This window comes from Carettochelys insculpta, chromosome 21, assembly GCF_033958435.1.
Source record: "Carettochelys insculpta isolate YL-2023 chromosome 21, ASM3395843v1, whole genome shotgun sequence".
NCBI lineage: Eukaryota > Metazoa > Chordata > Testudines > Carettochelyidae > Carettochelys > Carettochelys insculpta.
Window position 1 is genome coordinate 6,690,904 of NC_134157.1, and position 22,854 is coordinate 6,713,757.

The window sequence follows — 22,854 nt, forward strand, 5'->3', positions numbered from 1 at the left end:
AGCTTTCTTCCACCAACATCCTCCAGGGGACTTCCCACCACCCACTTGATTCCTCAGTGCTGGGCGGGCCTAGAAAAACACCTTGTACCATCTGTTATAGGACACTAACTCCCCCCACCCACTGCTCATGCTGACCCTAACACACATTTTGACTCTCCTAGTGGAGTGGCCAACCAATTAGGAACCAAGAGTCATGAACAGAGTGCAAAGAGCCATATCTGTCTGTCTGTCTGTCTGTCCGTCCCCATACACTCTGTCTGTCTGTCTCTGTCTGTCTGTCTGTCTGTCTGTCGCCATACACTCTGTCTGTCTGTCTGTCTCTGTCTGTCCCCATACACTTTATCTATCTATCTGTCTGTCTGTCTATCTATCTATCCCCATACACTCTATCTGTCTGTCTGTCTGTCTGTCTATCTCTGTAAAATAGATAGAGAAGAATAAATGGCTCAGTGCTCTCCACCTCTCCCAGAGCCAGGCACTCTCCCCCACACATTGCTCAGACTCAGTACCCTTCTCCCAGGCAGCCCCGGCCCCCTGTTCATGCTTGATATTGGTGACTCACTGGAGCTGCTGCTGCTGCCACATGCTTCTCCCACCAGGCACTGGGGCGTGTGCACAGAGTGGTGGATGGCTCTCCTGGCACGTGGCTCTGAGCAGGAACCCCATTTCATTGCTCAAAGAGCCACCCCTGGACTATGCTGCTCCATCCCCAGGGAGGGGTCCCTCTGGGATGTGGCAGAGGCTCAGTGCTGTGTCACGCTTTGCTGGCACGTACTTATCATTTGGCAGGACTGGAAGGGTTGAGTCTTTGGGGCTAGGCAAGCCCTCAGCAGCAGTGCATTCCCTCGCGCGTGTGCACTGGGTGGGGAGGTTGTGAGGCAGACGCACAGAGTTTGGAGTGATTGGTGGGTTTGGTTGTGTGGGAGAGGGACATCCTTGTATGTTACATTTATATTTTTGGCATCAGAGCTGCTCGGCTTTCATTTGAGATCCCTTCTCTCCCTCCCCGCCAGCATCAGAGCTGCTGACTGCATTCTAGTTGTGCCTCATGGGATGCTGCCCCAGCTTTCCATACAGAGCCAATTCAGACCAAGAAATGATAGCCCCATGGAGCCAGAACCTAAGTGTATAGCTGATGGCACAAAGGGGAGGGGAAAATCTTCTCCCACCTTAGTTTTTAGTTTGGTGTCTGGCTGAAATCCATGCCTGCTCTGACGGGATGCATGGGCAGACCCCGGGAAGTTGAACAGACGGTCTCCCTCCCAGCAGAGAAGCTGTTTGTCTTTGGGCCTTGCCTCTCCGAAGAACTCGCCCATGTTTGAGCGATGAGCGAGAGGCTGGGAAGAATTAGACAAAGGCGGCTGTCATTAGTTATTGCTTTCGCCAGCTTGGCTCCTTGTGTCTGTTGTTTCCCTGACCTTTTCCATATAATATGCAGTGAGCGTCAAGTGTAACTTTTCAGTAACACGAGGGCAAATTTCATTTTCTTCCTGAAGCTGGGACCCATTATTCAGTCGCTTCCAATTCTTCAGCCCCTATGCTTTCCTTCCTGCCTGGGAGAGGCTGGGGCTGGTCTTATGTCTGAGAGAAACGTGCTGGGCACAGTCAGGTGCTGCGTAGGCAGCGGCAGTCACTCATAACTTGCACCCAGCCTGTGCTGCTGAGCTCCCGGTAGACTGGGGAGGTGCTGGCGTTGGCTGAGAGGACAAATGCTTGAGAAGCAGGAACAGTATGTGACCCTGGAAGGGACCAAGTGCAGATAACACGTGTACACCACTGGGCATAGTGCTCTTGCCTGTGCTGGGCAGGGTTCAGACAAACTGCTCATGATGGTTCTCTTTGGCTTCAGAATGAATTCATAGTGTTGGACTCCCTCACAGAATCTCAAATGGACCACACAGCCCAACCCTGGGGCTTAGGGTCCACACCTGCTGTAAGCCTTTCCCTGTGCAGACAGCCGGAACAGCAGACCTGTTAAGGGACAAAGGCACACAACAAGTTTAATGGTGACAAAGCAGCATCCTCGTATCCTGCAGATTCTGCTGGACCAGCAGTCCACATACGCCTCTAACAATGGGCCAGCTCAGTGAACAGCAGGACATTCCATTCCTCCCAAGGCTAGACAAAGCCACTCCCGCTGAGCTCTCTGTTTATACCCCAATACAAAGAATTCAGTATTGCCCCTCTGACGTATATCAGAGAGGTTGCTGTGTTAGTCTGTATCTTCGAGAACAACGAGAAGTCCTGTGGCACCTTATAGACTAACAGATATTTTGGAGCATAAGCTTTCGTGGGTAAAGACCCGCTTCATCAGATGCATGAGTGAAGGGGAGGGGTTTCCAGAGCTGGCCCTCCCTTTTACTGGGACCCCACTCTTTAAATACCCCTCTGGAAACTGTCCCAACCAATCATGCATCTGATGAAGCAGGTCTTTGCCCACGAAAGCTTATGCTCCAAAATATCTATTTGTCTATAAGGTGCCACAGGACTTCTTGTTGTTCCCCTCTGACATAGTCAGGCACACCAGCAGGGGGCAGGGGGTGAAGGGTTGCACTGGAGTCCTAGGACCCTTTGAATAGCTGCTGGGCTTTAAAATTCAGCCCAGATTGACCTCCATGTTGTAGGGTACGGAGGTGGGCAGTTATTTGTCTTGCAACTTTAGACACAAGTCGTGAGAATGCTACTTCCAGGCTAACCTTTGGAAATCCTGCCTTGGCACACGCTGGATACCCTATAAAAAGCAAATCTTCGGGCTCTTACCAGCAACACTGCCTGTCTTTCAGTGTTGAAGGTGTAGGTTGAAGATGGAAAAAATCAGTGTTGAGAACAGGGAGAGGGTGTGTGTGTAAAATAGATGTCAAAACGAAACAAGTTACTTCTCTGCAGCCTTCAAAGATAGTGTTAAAAAAGCGTATAGATGTTTGGCTAGAGTGAGTGGTGGTGGCATTTCCATAGAGCATAATTCATGAGTATTCAGTGAACAGGGAAAAAAACAAGCACCCTTGCCCTGATAAGACAGGTGGCTGCTTCTTCTTTATGCACTTTCCTCCAAGGAACTTAGAGAATTCAGGCTGAATCAGGTTGAATCACTGAAATCTGAGACTCTCTGCTCTGTCAGGACCACAGGTGTTTCTGGAGCACAAAGCCCTGGTGGCTGGCAGCAGGGACCATCTGGGAGTCCAGCCTCTGGGAGCTCTGTCCAGGGCCAGTCAGCCACAGCTTGTCCAGTGGTCAGAAGGCTGGCGGCACTGCATCTGGGCCAGTGGCAGGGGCCTAGGAGCTGGTGCCGGGAAGCCAGCAGCGGCAGTCTGGAACATGGTGGCCAGGTTGGGAGCTGTGGCCAAGCTAGGGAGACAATGACAGTAGTGGCTGCAGCCATGGAGGGGGCCAAGGCTAGGGCTGAGAAGCCAGAATTGGGCTGGCGTCAGGGTTCCAGTGGCTCTGAGCCTTGCTGGACCCAGAGCAGAGCCCAGTGTCAGGGGCTGGTGAATGGGAGGAGGACAATGGCCTATAGGGGAACCTGGCAGCAGGGGTCAGTGGCCAGCAGGGGGGCACTGACCCCCTTCTGGTCTGGCAAAATCCCTATTTCAGGACCACTCAGGTCCCATAGAGGTCAAACCTGTATTCACAGATGACCACTCACTGCATGTTCTGGTAGGGCTCGGAATTCTGGGCCATGCTGCGCTAGGCTCGGTGTGGGTGCCTAGCAGCAAATCACATCCAGACGCTTCATAGTCCTGGAAGGAAAGTGGATGTTATTCCTCATTCATGGTCAGCTAAACTGATGCCCAGAGAGCTGGTGCATCTCGCTGAGAATCATAGACTGACGGGGCAGGAGGAATAGCTCAGTGGTTAGAGCACTGGCCTTGTAAGCTAGGAGCTGGGAGTCTGAGTCTTGTAGGGCCTCAAATGTGTTTCATGATAACAGCCTTCAGGTACCTGGGGCGGGTTCGATAAATACCTGCCAGGGATGATGTAGATGGTAATAGGTCCTTCTGTGAGTGCAGGGGACTGGACTTGATGATTGCTCGAGGTCCCTTCCAGTTCTATAGCAGAGTGATCAGTCTTTTATACCAAAGCTGTAGTGTGACTAGAACCCAGGAGTAATGCCTCCTCCTCCCCAGTTCTGCTCATCTGGTAACGTTGTGTCCTTGGAAAATATTAACAAAATGTGCAGGGGCTCTTCACTGTGAAAAAGGAGCCAGTTACACGTCTGTCTGCAGGAGGAGCGGGGGGCTGTAAATTGTGCAAATCCCCAGAACTTTCAATCAGAGATGACAATGAAATGAAATACAGGGACGTGGGGGGCCACGAGGTCATCTTCCATCCTGCCTAGATGACTTTTCTAAAGAAAAAGCAGTGAGCGGCCTGGTGAAAAGATTTGCAGGAGAAGGGGAACGAGAGCTGTAATGAAGCAGTAAAATACAATTATGCACCGTGAAAACACGTATTGACTTTTGTCCTGGGATGGGTGGTCACTGGCTCCGGGGAAGGGAAAGCAAGAGAAAGAAGTTGCAGCAAAGATGTGCTTTTCCTGAAATCTCATCCTTAGAGAACAACAAGAAGTCTTGTGGCACCTTATAGACTAATAGATATTTTGGAGCATAAGCTTTCGTGGACAAAGACCCGCTTCATCTATAAGGTGGCACAAGACTTCTTGTTGTTCTCAAAGCTATAGACTAACACGGCTACCTCTCTGCTGCTCATCTTTAGATGCACCCATGCTCAGAAGCCCGGCCTTAGAATGGAGAAGTGCTGAGAGCCTTTCCTTTCTTTAAATAACAGCAAATCTCAAGGCAGTGCCCAGCTTGCAGCAAATTATTATAAAACATTTAAAGAGATCACAAAATTGAGGTGGGGCGAGCAATCTGAATGACGCCCAGGGAAGTGTTCTCTGCTTGTCTTGTCTTTAGCACAGGTTGTTGCTAATTTCACCCCTTGGCAAAGAGAATAGCCAAGGTAAAAGCGAAGGCGAATTCTTCTGTTTGGACAGCAGCCTCATCTCTCTTGTGGAGGACAGAGGGGCAGGAGGGTGGCAAACCAAGTGTACACTGCTGCTGTGAAGATGTGGGATGGAAAGAGGGGTATTGGCCTGGGGGGCAGAAGGAGGATGGAACACGTAGCTCTCTTAGTGCTAGGCCTGGCCTATGCTGGGTTGTGTGTGCAGAAATGGGTGCAAATTGCCGTGCAGATATCCTGCTTTGGGAAGGGGTCACGACTTAGACCTGGCTTTTTACCAGGGTGAGCTGCACCACAGAGCCATGTGTGAGACTGTTTGTAGTTCTGGTCCCATCCTGCTCTGGTTAGCCCGGTCCCACTGCCAGGCTGTACGCTAGTCCCACACAGGGCTATCCTGCACCAGTTCAAGCCCTCTTTTGCACCAGTGCATCTTCCTCAGAGCTTCTTGCCTCTCTGGCTAAATGGGTGTAATGGCACCAGCCCAAGCTTCCCCTGTCTAGACCAGTTTAGGGAGCTTTGATGGGTGTGAAAGCAGATCTGGTGGGAGCCATAACCATGTGTCCAGCCTCTTTCAAACCTTGCCATGAACATCAGCACTCAGGGCCCCTTCGACAGTGTGCTTTGGTGTTTGCAGGTGATAAGCCAACCAACGAAGAAAGGGAGAGCTGGCACATTCGTTCCACACAGCCCCAGGTGGGAGGCTGGAATGGCCTCAGAGATCCCCTTTGAGACATGATCCTTCAATAGATGCCAGTAGCCACAGCAAGTCTGACAGTGCAGCTGCTACCACCAGCAGCCTCTGCTCTCCCAAAAGCACTCTCAAAGAGAGGCCAGACAAAATCAAACCCTTTTGGAGCAGATTAACAGGAGCTTGCTGAGATATGCCACATGCCAAACGAGCTTGGATAAAAGGCACACAGTGAGGGCCACAGAGAGAAGCCACTCCTAGCACAAGCTGCAGCATCAGACGGCTGAGCAAATAGGAGCTGCTGCGGTCCAGACACAGAGGGGAGCAGGAGTGGATAAAGGTGTCAAGGGAAAGCAAAAGGGGGTGGAGAAGAGCCCATTGTGCCAGGCAGGTTTAATGGACCAAACCGGCTTTATTGCCTTTCTCTCTCTCTCGGTTCATTGTCTTGCTTTTGTTTGCCTTCGGGACCTGACCGGTGCTGGACAAGAGAATTTGCTGGACAATGGGAGGTCAGTATTGTCTAGCACATTACCAATACTCCCACTGCTTACTGGGCTTGTAGAAGACACTTAAGGGTAAGCTAGAGCTAAATAACAGCACAGAACGCTGAGAGCCAGGACCAGTGGCTGGAAACAAACTTTATGGGACCATGGGAAACTTGGCCACAGCCATGATAAGTAGTTGTCCGGCTGACTAGAATCATGCCGAATTACAGATGTTGCTGGATGAGAGAGAGAGGTTTAGATGGATTAGAGAGTTTCAATCTGTATCAGGTTCTACAGCTGCTCTGTCTCAATTTTATGCGCAGCCAAATAAGTAGAAGTCATTTGCAAGCTTGTATCCCCCTCCTAGAGCTTGCTGGTGTCAGAGAGGTTGGAGAGGCCCGAGCACCAGCGACTTGCTGCTTTCTGGGAGGCCCTCTCCTTTTTTTGTATATTAGGGTTTTTAAAATATCAGTCCTCATGCTGAGTGGGGTTTTGTCAGATGCAGCCAAGCTGCCCCTTGTTACCTAGGTGGAAGCTGGTTCTTGCCAAGCTCAGGGAGGTGGTAGAGCACAGATAATAGCACTGAAATCATTGCAGTGCAAAGGAACAAGGACAGCGAGGGGTGAGCCGATTGCCTGCTGTACCGCACTGCTACCTTCATGGCACATCCCACACCACCCCTGGGTAGTGTGGGGTGGTGGGTTCCTGATGCAGAATCAGGGCATGCAGACAGAAATTACCACTCTGCCCGAACCCGCAGCCTAAGCCATGCAGGCAACTTGCAGAAAGCCGAGCCCGAAGAAAGCCCTGCCTCTCACGCTGTAAGCTGCTATGACCATTTCGGGGACTTCCATCTGTGCTGTGCAGTCCACTTTCAAGGAGGCGGCTTTAGGGGCAGCTGCCAATGCCTCTCTGGTGGGATTGTGGTGGCCCCGATTCCCTCAGCAGGATTCTAATCTCCTGAGGGCAGCATGTTTTTTCTATGAGATCTGGTTGTGAATCCCCTCATCGATTTCGGTAGTGGGCAGGCCCCAACCTCTCATCTCCAAATGACTAAGGTACTACTCCATGAGGGAGACTTCCTGGAGCTTCCCTCCTAGGGTTCCCTCTAATTTTTTCCATCCTTGGGTGGAATAAATTTTATGCGCACCAAAGTATGTGCAAATGTGCACCACCAACAGAGACACTTGCTGCTGTGGGTGCTTTGATAATCAGCTGGGTGGTACCCAAATATGTTGGCTGCTCAAGTGCTCAGCTTACAAGGAACACTGGGCTTAAGGGGTTCCCTTCTCCCTCTTACTCTCCCTACGCCCTGCCTGGAGGACTTGCTCCCATATTTCCATCTGACATAGTCAGACACTCAGAAATCCTACTGCCCACCCCTGGAGCACATTGGAATTTCAGACTGGGATTGCAGTAATCAAGTCACATACGGTGGCTTTTGTGAGACTCTGCCCCTGGACATGATACTCAGAGCATCATTTATCAGCAGCAAGAAAGATGGGAACAACAACAACAGAATGAAACAGAGAGAGCCCTTTGGTTGAATTGCTAAAATCTCCTAGGAATATGTTAGCCTCTCCTCAGTTATGCACTCACGATGGTTCTTTCTTGTAAGGAATTGTTTAAAAGGTAGAGATATATGTGACAAGAGCTGCCTGTAAAGAAACCATGTCTGGAGAAAGAGGCAGTAGAGGACCTAACCTGGCAGCACAGCCATTTGCAGTGGGGTGTTAATTAAACCCTCCTGTTTTCACTGTGTTCAGTAGGGCCTGGGTTTCCCTCTGCTGGGCTAGGGGAAGAGAGGAGTGAAAGTCTCTGAGACGCGAGGAGGGACTGATATTTCATTGGGAGGGGCCTTTGATTTGACAAAGGTGTCTCCCTGTAGAACTCAAGGCACATGTGCAATAGCGCAAAGGAGAGAGACCTGGATCATGGTATGCGAAAGAAGCATATTCTCCCTTTCCTTCTGCGTCCTGCCCACTTTCCAGCAAATCTCCTGAAAAGATAGTCTTTGCTCAGCCTGTGAGCCGGTGAGCGGGGCCTTTCTCAGATCATCAGGGTGGTGAGCCAACCCCTCTCCCTCCTGTGAGACTCCCTTCCATCCAGATATTTAGGCTTTGCTCCCATTGGAGATTTACCCCATTTTGGCCCCCTGTGTAGCTGGTAACTGTGCAAGCCCTGGAGCAGATGAGCTGAACAGCTATCAGCAGTAGTTTGTACCCATGCACTTTTACCCCTGTTTCAAGTGGGGCAGATTCCACTGTTGGCAGCTTTTCCCATCTGCTCTTGGACAGCTATGCTGGTGACCAGAATTGAGGGCATTCCTTAAATCCAGTTGCTGTTAGCTTGGAGTGCTCTGCTGAATCCAGCTGTCCCAATAGTATGGAGTGGGGGCACAGGCTGAAAACCACATGAGGTTTTCTAGATCCAGGTCAACTCCTTGGACTGCCCTCTTAAAAGGAGAGCAGCCCTTTAAATAAGATGCACCCCCCGGCCCCCATGAATGCCACATCCATGGTTGCTATGCCTCTGATCTCTAATTGTTTCATGTCTCCTCTCTGCTTATGGAATTGCAGGCATCTGCTCACGTCCCCCCCGGCTCAAAGACAGACTGAGCTCCGCAAGCTGCAACATTGAGCTTGCAACAACTTCTCATTTTGGTTTTAATTAAATTTGTTGCTTTAAATTGTTTTATTGCACTCGCTCTTCCATAGTCCTGCGAGGTCACCAGGCATTAGTTTGTTTTCTCAGATGTTTCAGTCTTGTGGGCACAGTATGCCCTGCACATGCGTTTGCATCTTCAATTAACATCAAATGTTAGACCCTCCCCCCAATCTGAGGCACTGCCTGAATTTCCGCTGCTGGCATTGTGGCTAAATTCTGCTGTCAGTGACACCAGGATAGATCTGGGGTTAACCCACCACCTTCTCGGGTGGGTCTTCCAGTGAAAAGAGCAAGATTTAGTCCTTCACGTAGCTGTCTCGCTGCTGCAAACTGCTAGAGGGAATCGAATTCCTGTTTGCTTGTCACTTGGTATCCTGCTTAGACCCTCATTCAGACCCCATTGAAATCTCCAGGACTAGGTAGACTCTGAATCAGGTTTTCCATCTGATCTCTGAATGTGCAGTCATGCTGTTGCATTTAACCATGTACAGCCCTGTACAAATACGTCCCAGCAAGCCGTGTTTTCCCCTTCTTGGGCCACTCTTCAGTCTGACTGACCCAGGTGATACACCTTTCAGTTCAGGAGACCGTATGTGAGAGTTGCTTGACTTAAACATCATTGCATTTCTGTGACCGTGTGAGCTACATGCGGGCTCTTAATCATCAAGTCATCTCAGTTTCTACAATAAAGCAGAGCCTTGTCCACATACGCTTGGCTTGTAAGGAACTGTAAGCAAACAGCTGGTGCATTCTTAGATGCTCATTCTAAGTATTAGCATCAGTTTGTGTGCTGTATCAGCCCACATCAAAGGGTTTCAAAGGCTGTTTTATGGCACAAACACTTTTTGTATGAAGAGCTAATAAATTCTGCAGACTGAAGTACATCATGTTTTTATTGTTCCATTGACAGGTTTCTGATCCCAAGATGTTCTCTTCTCCGTGGGCGCCTGTCTCCCCCTCCCTTTCTCAAAAAAATTGACTTACCTACTGCAAATGAGAGACATGGCTGCATGCAGCAGCCACAAGCCATCCAGTCAGGAAGGGAGGTGAGCATGGCTCACATTCTCCTTCACTCTCTAAGCACAGAGGAGATAGACATTGACACACCTCCCACTGAATCCCTTGCTTCCTTCTTGTCAAGTGTGGGCATGTCTAAGGCAATGGATATATAGGTGCTAGGAGGTTGGGAATTTGGTCCCCTTCTTAAGGGCAGCACCTTCAGCTTTGTCAGTTTACATTTCAAAGGTGCACAGGTAGGTTTTGCCATCTTGGGGCAAAGGGCAGCTTCCTGGGAACCTTAATGGTCAGAGAGGAATAAAATAGCACAGCAGCATGTCAAGTGCATAATGGGTGGGGAAGGCCCTTCTGGAATACGCATGTACAACTGGTTTGTTGTTAATTTCTGCAGCTGGTCAACAGGGAAGGGTTGCAAATCATGGAACAAAAGCCTTATTTACTTTGAAAAAAATGGAAGAAGGATATTCCTGGTTTTTACAGGGACATACAGACATTTAAAAATAATCCTTCAGCAAGAGACATCCTGGATCTCTTATTCTCCTCTCCTAATGAGTGCGGAGCATCACTTGTCTTTCTTGTCTTCCATATAATAGCCAGTGTACACATCTCATTCACTCTCTCCTTTCCACTGTGCAGCAGAGAGGATGTTTGCTCTTGGTGCCTGACTTCAAAATCTGTTCTGTTGACATGCAGATGTATCTTGTTTGAACCTTTATGGTAGCCTGGCCTTCGTTAACATTGCAGAACAATTAGAGTGAGGACAGATATGTCTGAACTATTGTCCAGCTTCCAGAGGATGTAGTTGGGAAGTGGCCCATGGCTGTTCAGTGAGAGTTGAGAGACACTGAGAATTACCTGGAAGCTTTCCTTTGGCAATCTGAATTCATTTTCAGCCTCCATTGGGTTCAAATGGGCTAAATGAGGAACTTCAGATTCTACTGATGATAGAATAATCGGGGGCTGGGGGAATACCAGCCTTTGTAAGCTCTGGATAGAGGTGGGATATTCATAAACAAACATGTTCAGAAATGATTTGGAGAAAGGGGTAAACAGTTAGATGGCCAAAATTGCAGATGATGTTAAACTGCTCCAGACAGTTAAGTCCAAAGCAGACTTTGAAGGGTTGTCACAAAAGTAGGTGACCAGGCAACAAAACAGCAGGTGAATTTTAAGGCTGATAAATGCAAAGTAATGCGCATAGGAAAACATAATCCCAAATGCACATATAAAATGATGGGAAGTAAATTAGCTATTGCAACTCAAGAGATCTTGGAGTCATTGTAGATAGTTCTCTGAACACATCTTCTCAATGCACGGCAGCAGTCAAAAAAGCCAATAGAATGTTAGGAATTATTAAAAACGGGACAGGGAACAAGGCAGAGAATATTTTATTGCCTCTATATTAATCCATTTTACACCCACATCTTTAATATTGTGTGCAGATGTGTCTGCCTCATATATAAAAAAGATATTTTGGCACTGGAAGAAAAATCAGGAAAGGGCAACAAAAAAGATGAGGGGTTTGGAATAGATGTCATCTGAGAGAGATTTAAAAGACTGGGACTTTTCAGCTTAAAAAAGAGGAGACTAAAGTGGGCTATGACAGAGGTGTGTAAAATCATGACTGATGCTGAGGAAGTAAAAAAGGATTTTTTTTTATGTTTCCATGACACAATAACTAGGTATCACCAAATGAAATAATAAGTAGCAGGTTTAAAACAAACATAAGGAAGCATTTTTCCATACAATGCACAGTCAAACTGTGGAACTCCTTGCCAGAAGATGTGAAGACCAGGACTTTAACAGAGCTAGACACATTTCAGGGGGGTTAGGTCCATCAATGGCTATTAGCCAGGATGGGTAGGCATGGTGGCCCCCTTAGCCCCTGTCGGAAGCTTGAAATGGGTGACGGGGGATGGATCACTTAATGATTACCTGTTCTGTTTGTTCCTCTGTGGCACCTGGCACTGACAGGAAGACAGGATACTGGGCTGGATGGACCTGTGGACTCACCCAGTATTTCTGTTCTGATGGAATTCCAGGAGAGGCAGAGACCTTACCTGGAAACATGCAGTTGAGGGGCTGATAATGAATGTGCAGTGGGCAGCAGCCTGGGTCACTGGATGGACCTGAAGTCTGGACTTGCCAAATCCTGTTGGTTCAGGGGAGAGGAGGTGGAACAGCTGCATGTGCCCTAGTTTTGTCAGTTACTGAGGGGAACGTGCCGCTGAGAGAGTCTTCCCCTGCACTCATTGGAATTATGCCACCTTGAGCCCAGCTCTGGCATCTTTATTCTGGCAGGACTCCCCATTGCAGCTGACGTTGAGCATTTGCCTAGGGGCAGACTCTAGAACTAGATGGTTTTGGCTACGTGCTTCCAGGCAGGGTTCATAGGGAGGAGCTGGCAGCAGCCGTGTGCTGGGATCCAGGATGTCATGCAGACTCCTTCCCCAAATAGAGCAAGATTAACAAAAGGCAGTGGGGGACAGCATGAGGGGCATGGTTATAACCTAGTGAGGGGGGTTTGTTACAGAAACTGCCTCTGCAAAGTACTCCATAGACAATGTCAAGAACAGATTAATTTCCAGCAAAACCGAGAGACTCGCTGCCAACGGTACCGAAAATTGTCCATAAAGAGAGCGTTAACAATTAAAAATGCAGCTCAGTTTCTCCTGCGGGAGAAATAGTCCTGGTGTCAGCTGTAGAAATACACCGGTTTTAATCACTAATTTAAAACTTGTGGAGACTCTTCACTGGCTCCAGCTTTGGCTGGCATGTGAAATATGGTAATTAACAATGGCCTCAAGCCACAGCGTCCTGGGGTCTGAATTTGCACCGAGTTTGGGCATGTTTGGATCTAGTCTTGGCCCTTTAAGTAACAGATGTGAACTACAGTCAGTGACTTGGATCTGGGTTCCAAGCCCCTCCCCCTCAAATCTCAGTCCAGTTCTCGCCTCCTCCCTGTACGTGCTCCCCTTGCAATCCTAGGGAGCACAGCTCACACTATTCAACTGGGGGATTCGATTTGGGCCCCTTTGTGCAATGAATGTGGGTGATCTACACAATCGCTCCCAGAGCTGACTGAGGACTAAATGCTGCTTTCTACCCCAAAGAGTGGGGAGGTGCCTTCAGGGAGGGAGGATGCTCTCCCCGCCACCAGGGTGTTCAAAGAGGCTGCAGAGTGAATGTCCCACTCTCCCGAAGGGATGGTCCAATTTGCTAGCACATGGGGTGATCTGTGGACGATTCCTCCTCCCGCATCTCAGTTCTCTCTGCCAGGTTATGGTATTTTGGATCACAGCAGGGATGGGACTCCCTTGGCTGCTTCTCTGTGATGACTTTGAGCAAGAAAATGCACTTTCACAGTGTTATATGTAGAGGGATGGGAAAGGGCTAGTCAGAGGGCAGTGGATGGTTGTTTCCCAGGGTGGAGAAGCCAATCCTTTTTCATAGGGATGCCAATAGTAGTTTTCCATTGACATGTCAGTGTTTTTTCCCCAAGTACAGTAGACCCCTGAGACAGCCCATTTGACTTACGCGTACCTTGTTTTAGTGTGATTAGAGGGGGACCCCAGCAGAAGCTCCAGCCTCAGGGAGCTGCCGGGGGGGTGGTAGAGGGGGCAGGGGATCCCCCGTCATGGGGGAAGAGAGCTGGTGGAGCACTTTCTCCTCCAGCTCAGCCCCAGCTGCTGCTGCCGCTGTGGGGAGGGAGGTTCAGCCGGTGACAGCTGGGGCTGAGCTGATGGTCGCACCCCACTCGACTTGAGTGAATATCGAATAACCCCTGGTTTCCTGGGAATGCAATTCCTGCACAAGTTGAGGGTCTACAGTACCCATGGTTGCATAGTAACCTATTACCTTGATGTGCTGGTGCATTAATGCTACAGTAATGAAACAAATGGATATGATCTCTTCTGTAGTTTTTGCCTCTTTTTGTTTTAACCATCCTATATAACTCCATAACTGGGCCTTTGCTAGAAGGGCAGAAGCCTTAAGAAAGGGGCTTAATATGACCTGCCACAGCAGTCAGACAAGAAATGCTCATTTTAGATCAAGAGGAGTTGGGCTGGTCAAGAAGTAGCAATGGGCTAAAAGAGACAAAGCTGGGGAAATACATTTCTTAAGTGGAAGTAAAAAATGTTACTTTTGATCTGTCTCTCTTAAAAAAAAAGAGATAAAGAGTTAAGAAGCCTACCCATTCTGGCTGCCTTTTCGGTGATTTTTCCTGTCCCCTAGTCAGAGATTGGTGTTCTGAGCTGTTTTATCCCATTTTGTTCTTGGAAAATAATTTTTGAAATTTCAAAACTTCAAGCCTCTTTTGTGAAGGCTCGAGCAGTCTTGAACTTGGAAGGAGACCTCGGGATGAGAAACGTGAACTTTTGATGCTGCCTCAGCTGACTTGGCTTTGATCAGCATTTGAGGGAGGGGAACCTAAACAAAACAGTAGCCTGAACTCTCTGTAGACCCTGTAGATCTGGGAAACAGCAGTGTTCGAGGCCAAAAGACATACGTGGGTCCATGCTGCAGTGCTCCATACCAGCCATGCTCTTTTTGCCTCTGCCTCTTTCTCATTTGTCATGGCTAGCAGAGAAAGGCCACATCAGTCACTACTTGATTATATGGAGAGACACTGTGCACCGCTCCAGAATTGTTGCATTCTTCAAGTGCTTGCTCATGTCCATTCCAAAGTAGAGGGTGTGTGTGGGGGGGGTGCCTGCTTATGTCCATTCCAAATTAGAGTGTGGGCGTGTGTGTTCACCACATACACTGGTGCTGAAAGTTTTTCCCTTAGCAGTACCCTCAGGGAACCAGCTCTGGCACCCCCTAAGGTGGCACCCATTTAGAAAAGTAAAGGGGCGCTGCTAGCGCCCCCTCTCCACCACCACTCAGTGGGTTCTTACCACCAGTGACAGTGCATGGACTGTTCTCTTACTTCATCCATTCACCTTCCCATGTCTTCACTGTGAACTTTGAGTTACAGTTTTTAGTTTAGTAGAGTTCCCTTTATTAAGGTATAAGGTTGTTAGTGGCCCTGTTGGGACTTAGCCTTGGGAGGGTACATGCCCCAGTCCCACGAGTTTAAGATCTGTGAACAGCGTAGAAAGCCTATGCCAGTCAATGATCCCTATGATAATTGTCTGCGGTACTTGGGAGATATTCACCTTCATGACACGTATGACATCTGCAAGAGCTTTAAACCACGCACAAAGGAAGAATTGGGTGTTTGTCTAAACACACATCTTATGGAGTCAGCACGGACATGGATTCCAGAGGGGATGAGATTGGACTCCATGCCCAGCACTACGACCTCAGTGTAGAGTGCCCAGGCAGTACTGTCGACAGGATGGTGAAAATTTGCCTGCCCCGCACCACCCAGCAAGGTCGACCTCCTGCTTGCCAGGAAGAGATGAGGGCAGGTGGCAAGCCTAGACCCACAAAGAGCAGCTCACCGCTTCCAAGTGGGAATCGGGCCACAGGTTCAGGAGAGTGGAATTTCTCTCCCAGAGAGGTATCGGCCACCCCAGGTAGTGGCACTGGAGTCTAGCACCTCTATCTTCTGTTGACTTCAGAGCCCATTAAGGTGGCCCAGGACATCTTGTCCCTCATGGTGCAGCACAGACTGATTACAGGTCGCAGATCTCAGGGTGAGCCTGACGTGGGACCCCCTCCTTGGTTCCCATCTGTGCAGCTCAACACACCGCCTCAGAGAGTGTCCTGCCAGCATTCGCCCTCCCAGAGGCTCTGCACTCAGGACACTGGGTTTCCCCTCAGTGGGAGCCTTAGATATCAATCTCTATATTCTGGATGCTATTCTGTGGGCTTGAGGCACTGGCCCTGGCATGGTGGAGTCAACCTCTTGAGACATGCTTATCCTCACGGTCCTGGTACCATGAACGTGCGTGGTTCCCCTATTGATGCAGCACGGATCAGAGGATCTCTTCCTCTGTGACTTGATTCCAGTTGCTGACCACTGCGCCAGCATCAATACTCCACATCATGATGTAGGTTGTGCTCCCGTTCCCACTCCATCAATTGGCACCTATCTGGGAACATTCAGTGTCCCCTGTCAAGGTGTCAGTATGGATCTGGTGAATGCTGCTGCTGGGATCTCAATGAGATGGGTCAGCACCTGCACAGAGATCCTAGTTGGAGCACAGTGTTGCACTTGGTTTCCATGTAGTCCAGGTCATTAGTGGATGCCCCCTCCCATCTTGGGCCTCTGAATTGGACCAAGAACCCCTACATGTGGGTCAAGGTCCTCCCTTACTAGCACCTGTTCTCCCCATGGCACCACAAGATTTGTCCTGGCCTCAGGGCCAATGACCAGAGTTGTAGCAATGGAACACTTGGGGCTTTACGCAGTTAGCCCAATGCTAAGGTGGCCTCAGTAGGCTCTGCTAGGCCATCAGCCGTGTCTCCCGCCCACTATAGATGGAAGCTTTGGTAGCCGAGATCCTTCAGGTACAACAAGCGGGGGAGAAGGCCAAACAGAGCAGGCCCCAGAGGAAGTGCCATCCATGATACTGCCATAGTTCTCCTCATCCCCTAGTGAAGCTACTGTGGGCCTCCCCTCCAGAGTCCCCCAGTATAATGCCAAGAGTCACAGGATCTTTTAAAGATGGTGGCCTCTAACTTGGGGCAGGAAACTGAGGAGGTGGAGGAGCCCTCAGGCTCCTTTTTTAATGTCTTTACCGCAGCAGTGTCCTCTAGAATCACGCCGCCAGCACATGAAGTGTGGCTAAGGTCACCAAGGCCCTTGAGCAGAAACCCTCTTCACTACCCCCAATCTTGGAGCACAAATATTAAATGCCCACAAAAAGGTATGACAGCTATATACCCATCCTGCCTTGAACTCTTTAGTGGTCTCTGCTGTTAACAAGAGAGAAAGGAAAGGGCAACCAGGTGCCACTCCTACAGTGGGACAACAGAGGGACAAAGGGTCTAGACCTCTTTAGAAGGAAGGTTTATTCATCACTAGGTCTTATAGCTGAGGGTGGTGAATCACCAGGCCCTATTAAGCCAATATGACCTCAGCACATGGGAATGTGTGGCCAAGTTTGCTGATTCCCTCCAAAGGACTGCAGGAAAGCACCCCAGACCATCCAGGAAGAGGGCCGGGGCAGCCCTGCAAGCTGGTTTGAATGCTGCTGACTCTGTGGTGCAAACAATGTCCTTGGCCATTGCTATGAGGAGGGTGTTGTGACTTCCATTCTGGGTCCTGTTGGTGGAGGTTCAGAATTCCCTTCAGGACCTCTCCTTCAAAGCCCAGGCCTTGGTCTTATGAAAAACGATGATGCGCTGAACGGGCTGAAGGATTTGTGTGCCATGCTTAGGACCCTGGGACTGTACATCCTGGGGCAGCAAAGTGGTTCAAGCTGCAGCCACAACAGCTTGGCTAGAGTAGGTAGGAGCCCTTCCGACAGAAGGGAGAATACTACCAGCACTGCCAGGGACAATAGTCCTCTACCTTAGTACAGATGGGTTCTTCTGCCTGCAGCCCAGCTCAAAGCGGGCATTTCGAGGTGTGTCCCAAAGGTGACATCACAGCTATTGTCTTGAAGCCTGTCCCGCTCCTTTTTTTCAGTTGGCTTTTTCCCTTCCCAGCCTGGGTGTTTATAACCTTAGACCTCCTGGTCCTGTGATACCTTTCAATTTGTTTGGACTCCCCCATACCCACTCTCCCTCCCTGGCCCTCTTCATGGACCCTCTCCATGAGTCTACTGCAACAGGAGGTACAAACCCTGCTGCAGGCAGAGACCATGGAAGATGTCCTCCTAGACATATGAGACAAGGAGTTTTTACTTCCATTATTTGCTACTCACAAAGACCAAGGGGGACATAAGACCCATCTTAGACTTGCAAGACATCAACAAGTATCTCAAGAAGGTGAAGTTCCGTATGGTCTTCCTGGCCTCCATCATCCCCTTCCTGGACGCAGGAGACTGGTATGCTGCCCTCAACTTGAAGGACGCGGCAGATCATACTAAACCCCTTTCTTATGGCTTCTGCCCTTATGGCAAAGGCCCTGCTATGGAGTTCTATACGATGGTTAAAACAAACAAGTAGGTGTGCAAACATGGGTATTTGGGTTAAAAAAAACCCACATTGACATGTCTGTGGAAAACTACTATTTTAATCCTTATAAACAAGGATTAACTTCTCCCCTCTGGGTAACAGCCATCCATTCACCCCTGACTAGCCCTCTCCTATCCCTCTACATACAACATTTTAAAAGTACATTTTGCTTCTCAAATTTTACTTTCGTATAGTGACCTTTCAAGGACGCAGGCATTTTCGCCATTTCATGCTGGGACTGGAGTATTACCTGTTTGCAGTGTTACCTTTGGACCCTGGCAATGGTGCCAGGAGTGTTCACAAAATGCTTCTCAGTGATGTTGGCTTATCTCAGGCATCATGGTACCCTCATTTATCTGTACCTTAATGACTGGTTAATCAAGGATTGGTCCAGGTCCCAGGTCAAGAACACCACTATTACACTGCTGTTCATGTGCAGGAGATTAAGCCTGTTAGTAAAAGACAAAAAAAAAATCAACACTAGTCCCCATGTAAAGGACAGAGTTTATTGGTGCAATACTTGACTCCATCGGGTGAGAGATATTCTGCCATGCAAAAGGTTCTGGGCAATGGGAGGTCTCATCACTGGCATCTCCGTCTTTTCACTCTCAATGGCCAGGGACTGCTTGCAACTGCTGGGACACACAGCAGCCTGCATACACATCATGTGCTGTTCAGGACTCCAGATGTGATTTCTCCAGCAGTAGCTTGCTATGGTCTACACTGCATCCAGACATCCGCTAGTCTACTTTGTGCTTTGCAGTGGTGGGCTGATCTCTATGGTCCTAGATGGAGTCCTGTTTGATAACCTGCACCCATCACTCTCACTGATACTGGATACTTTGGGCCTCAGCTAGGGGGTGCATCTTGTGGAGTTTGAGAGAAGCGATCTAGTTTACGTGGACATTTGGCCTGAATTCTGCAAGTCCAAAGGGCTATTGGAATTCCCTGTTAGTGGCATGTTGAAGTGTTGCTATGTATAGGATTTGCAGACACTTCTCCTCTCTTTTTACTTCCCTCTCAACAGCAAGCCTGCCTTTTCCAGCTGGGCTTTTCAAAGGAGCCTGAAGTTTTGGATATCTTGCTCCAATTTCAGCCTGTTTCACCATCCCCAGTACATGGGTGTATGCTGCTATCCCTTTGAATATTCTTTTGGTTTTTTGCATCTGGCTTTATGCCTTGCTGTTTGTTTTGCTTCTTGATTAGTTTGGCCCTTATTGTTTATTGCCCACTTTGTTTCTATCAGTTTGGGGTTGGCCTCATTTAAAATCACGTATTTGGTAAAAGCGTCAATTTGATGTAGTGTGCGGGCCCATGTGATTGCTCAGCCATTTGGGTTAGGAGAGGGCATCGTCTGTACAGGTGACCTCATGAAACAGACCTGTGTAGATCTCAAAGCTGCCATTACCATCGCTTTAAATATAATAAGAATAAGGACCAACTTTTTTTAATATGCCTATTGCATACATGAATATATAAAGTGTATGTGTGTGAACACATTCATGTGTGCACACTTGCTTGTGCACATGCAGACACACATGTGTAGATTGTGTAAATGTTCACTAGGCAAATATAGCCACCTAAAGAAGTGAGGGGCTCTTCGTAACTGCTGATCCTCCTGCTGGCTCCCACTGAAATCCGCGGGAATTGCTGAGAACTCAACACTTATTTCTTGTTGGATTTTCCCAGGCTGCTCATTCAAGCACCTGCATTGAGCCACCTGCTTTATAAATCTTGGGTTGGTGAGGCCAGAGGAGAGTAGATGAGAGGTTTCTTTCTCGCCAGGCCTTGATATCCTCATTTACATGGCAGTTAAGTTTTAATTTTCAAACAGATGCAGATCTGGTGGTTCTTATCCTGATGGGGTTTGTTAATCACTTTGCTTCCATTGGTGCTAATGGGAGATATGAGATGAAAACATCACAAAGTATTTTCGGAAATTAAAGGCTGAATCCTTTATTAAGTCTTGTGAGTTTTCCATGCTGCAAAGGGATAAATTCAGCGGCTGACAAGGCTCAAGGTTCTGAATCCTCTATTTTAAAGGTTATATTGAGACCTGGAATTCTAAAGACAGACGCAAATTAGTTCCAGGTCTTTCTTGTCATCCACAAAGTAAATCTGTTTCATCTGTTCTTCTCTAAAGGTGTCTTCTCTCACTGGCCTCCGTGCCCCACTTTTAGTGGCTTCTATACCCATTACTTCACAAAATGCTCCTTTTAATGGCCAGGATTCCCTGACTCACCTCTGATCTATGCAGCACTATTATAGTCGCGGTCTTATAATCAATGTAATTGAAGATCAGCGTTAATGAGGACCTCTGTGTCTGAGAAATCCCCATAGTGATGTTGGGCTTCAGATATTAGATAAGGAAATGATTGGTCTGAACTGAAAATCTATTTGTCTAATTAGGTGGTGTGTTTTCCCATAAGGCAGGGGAGGGAGGAATACATTTCACACATTTTTAAATTTCTTAGAGCAAGAGTTTTGTCAGGACTTTACTTCTGAGTCACTGACCTCCTGGAGGAAGGGAGTTCTAGGAGACACGACTGCTCATGAAGGGAAGTAAGAAAGACAAGGTGGGTAAGGGAACATTTTTCACTGGACCAGCTTCCAAGCTCCATGGAGCTCCCCTTTAGGGGAAGTGTTATAGGGGGCCGGTTCATGCCTCTTGAATCACGAGGTGGTGTGTTCTGCTGTCAGAGACACCCATCTGTGATATGGGGATGTGTTTGCCCCATTTTACGGAGTGGGAGCTGCAGAACAAATTAAACCAGGGTCACATGGAGTGTGACAGACTCACTTAGGGAATGCAGATTTGCTGAGCCCAAGCCTAGTGTCACACAAGCTGGGCCCATCTTCCTCTTCGAGGCAAACTCCTACAAATGTGAACTGAGCATGCAGGGGCTCTCAGGGTGTTCCACTGCAGAGCACTATTTTGGGTGGCGGAAAGCAGCTTGGTGAGAGGGCTGATGCAGTTAAATGAAACCCCAACACCCTGTTTGTAGATCATCCCACCTGAGCATCTGCAAACCCTGATAAAATGAATGCCCTGATATTGGGGCAAATAGTTCCTTTCAGCAAGCAGGGTGGAAGGAAGCAGAACAGGGGTGGGAAGGGCAAAGTAACCAATAAAAGAGCAGGGCAACCTCCACAGTTCCATACTCCTTCCACCTCTTAGCCCCCAGGTGAGCTTCTCTGTGACTATTCTTCATCAGGGCTCTAAGTGGCTTGGGAGTCTGTTGACAATCAAGAAGACAGAGCAAAGGAATAATGCTCACTTCCTGGCAGCAATACCGCTAGTACACTGGGGAACAGTAACTCCAGAGCATCCTAGGGCAGGCTGCTCAGCACAGTTGCCTCTGATGCACTCAATTTGAGATTGGCAAGAGTTTGGCTTTCTGCATAGCCTAGATAGGCCAAGAGGGAAGTAGAAAGAGGAGCTGTGTGATCTTAAGATGGTTCTTTACCCTGTTAGGGGCTTGGTTTGAGGTGTATGTCCTGTTTTGCTCTGACCTTCTCGAGCTCTCCTCAGGTGCTTGGAGTCCTGATTACACCTAACTAACAAACTGCCCCTTTCCTGTTTTTCCCCCCTTACAGGAAGCAGTTTTGTTGTGAGCGAGGGAAGCTACCTGGACATCTCTGACTGGTTAAATCCAGCCAAGCTCTCCCTTTACTATCAGATTAATGCCACCTCCCCCTGGGTGAGGGATCTCTGTGGGCAGAGGACCACCGATGCCTGTGAGCAGCTGTGCGATCCAGAGACGGGTAAGTGGCAAGAGGCAGGCAAGAAATTTGGGGACTTGTTGGAGGTGTCTACATGTTCTGAAACAGTCTCTGCCTCCCTAGATGTTTGCTTGGCTTTAAGAGTATCTGTGCTGATGGAGGTGCAGTCCTTCCACCTACTCTCCTTTTAGCATTGAACTGCAAGGCACTGGCCTGCCATGGTGATGTAATTTAGCAATGTCCCCCATGCTGCTCTCCAACGTGGAATTAGAAGGTGGGGAGGAGCACTGTCTTTCCTAACCTAGAAATGGTCCAGTGATTTGTACTGTGGTAGTTGCGGATCTCTCGAGGTTGCGAGGTTGCGGATCTCTCGAGGCATCTAGACAGACTTATGGGCAGTGCTGGGGAGGAGCCGGTCGTCGTGGTACATGTTGGTACCAATGACATAGGGAAGGGTAGAAGAGATGTTCTGGAGGCCAAATTTAGGTTACTAGGAAAGAGACTGAAATCCAGAACATCTTTGGTGGCATTCTCTGAAATGCTTCCAGTTCCACGCGCAGGGCCAGATAGACAGGCAGAACTTCAGAGTCTCAGTGCGTGGATGAGACGATGGTGTAGGGAAGAGGGGTTTAGATTTATTAGGAACTGGGGACACTTTTGGGGTAGGGGGAGCCTATACAGGAATGATGGGCTCCACCTAAATCAAGGTGGATCCAGACTTCTGGCATTAAACATTAAAAAGGTCTTAGAGCAGTTTTTAAACTAAGAGGTGGGGGAAAGCCGATTGGTGCGGGGGAGCACCTGGATCGGACGGAGACTTCTCTTACACGAGGCTCCATAGACAGGGATTCCCTAGAAGTTAGTCAGATAGGGAACGTGGGAAATAATATATGGGCAAGATCAGATGTGAAACAATCGTGCATAAAAAAATCCAACGCGTCTGTGAAAGGCGGACATATAAATAGTGGTAGTTTTCTAACATGCTTTTACACTAATGCTAGGAGTCTGTCTAATAAGATGGGTGAACTGGAGTACCTCATATCAAAGGAGGAAGTTGACATAATAGGCATCTCAGAAACATGGTGGAATGAGGAAAATCAGTGGGACACTATCATACCGGGATATAAATTATATCGGAAAGACAAAACAGGTCGTGCGGGTGGCGGAGTGGTACTATATGTGAAGGATAATATAGAATCAAATGAAGTAAAAATCCTAAAGGAATCAAAATGTTCCATA

The 22,854-nt window shown here is 48.5% G+C and overlaps 1 protein-coding gene across 2 annotated transcripts in view; it reads left to right on the plus strand.

The window, feature by feature from the left end:
- The window catches only part of ASTN2 (astrotactin 2), a 708,908-nt gene that overhangs the window by 281,320 nt on the left and 404,734 nt on the right, over positions 1-22,854 (plus strand). For both annotated transcript variants that reach the window (XM_075015031.1, XM_075015030.1), the window contains exon 7: positions 21,490-21,657. In XM_075015031.1, coding sequence (XP_074871132.1) covers positions 21,490-21,657 — 168 coding nt within the window. The remainder of the gene's footprint in view (positions 1-21,489; positions 21,658-22,854) is intronic.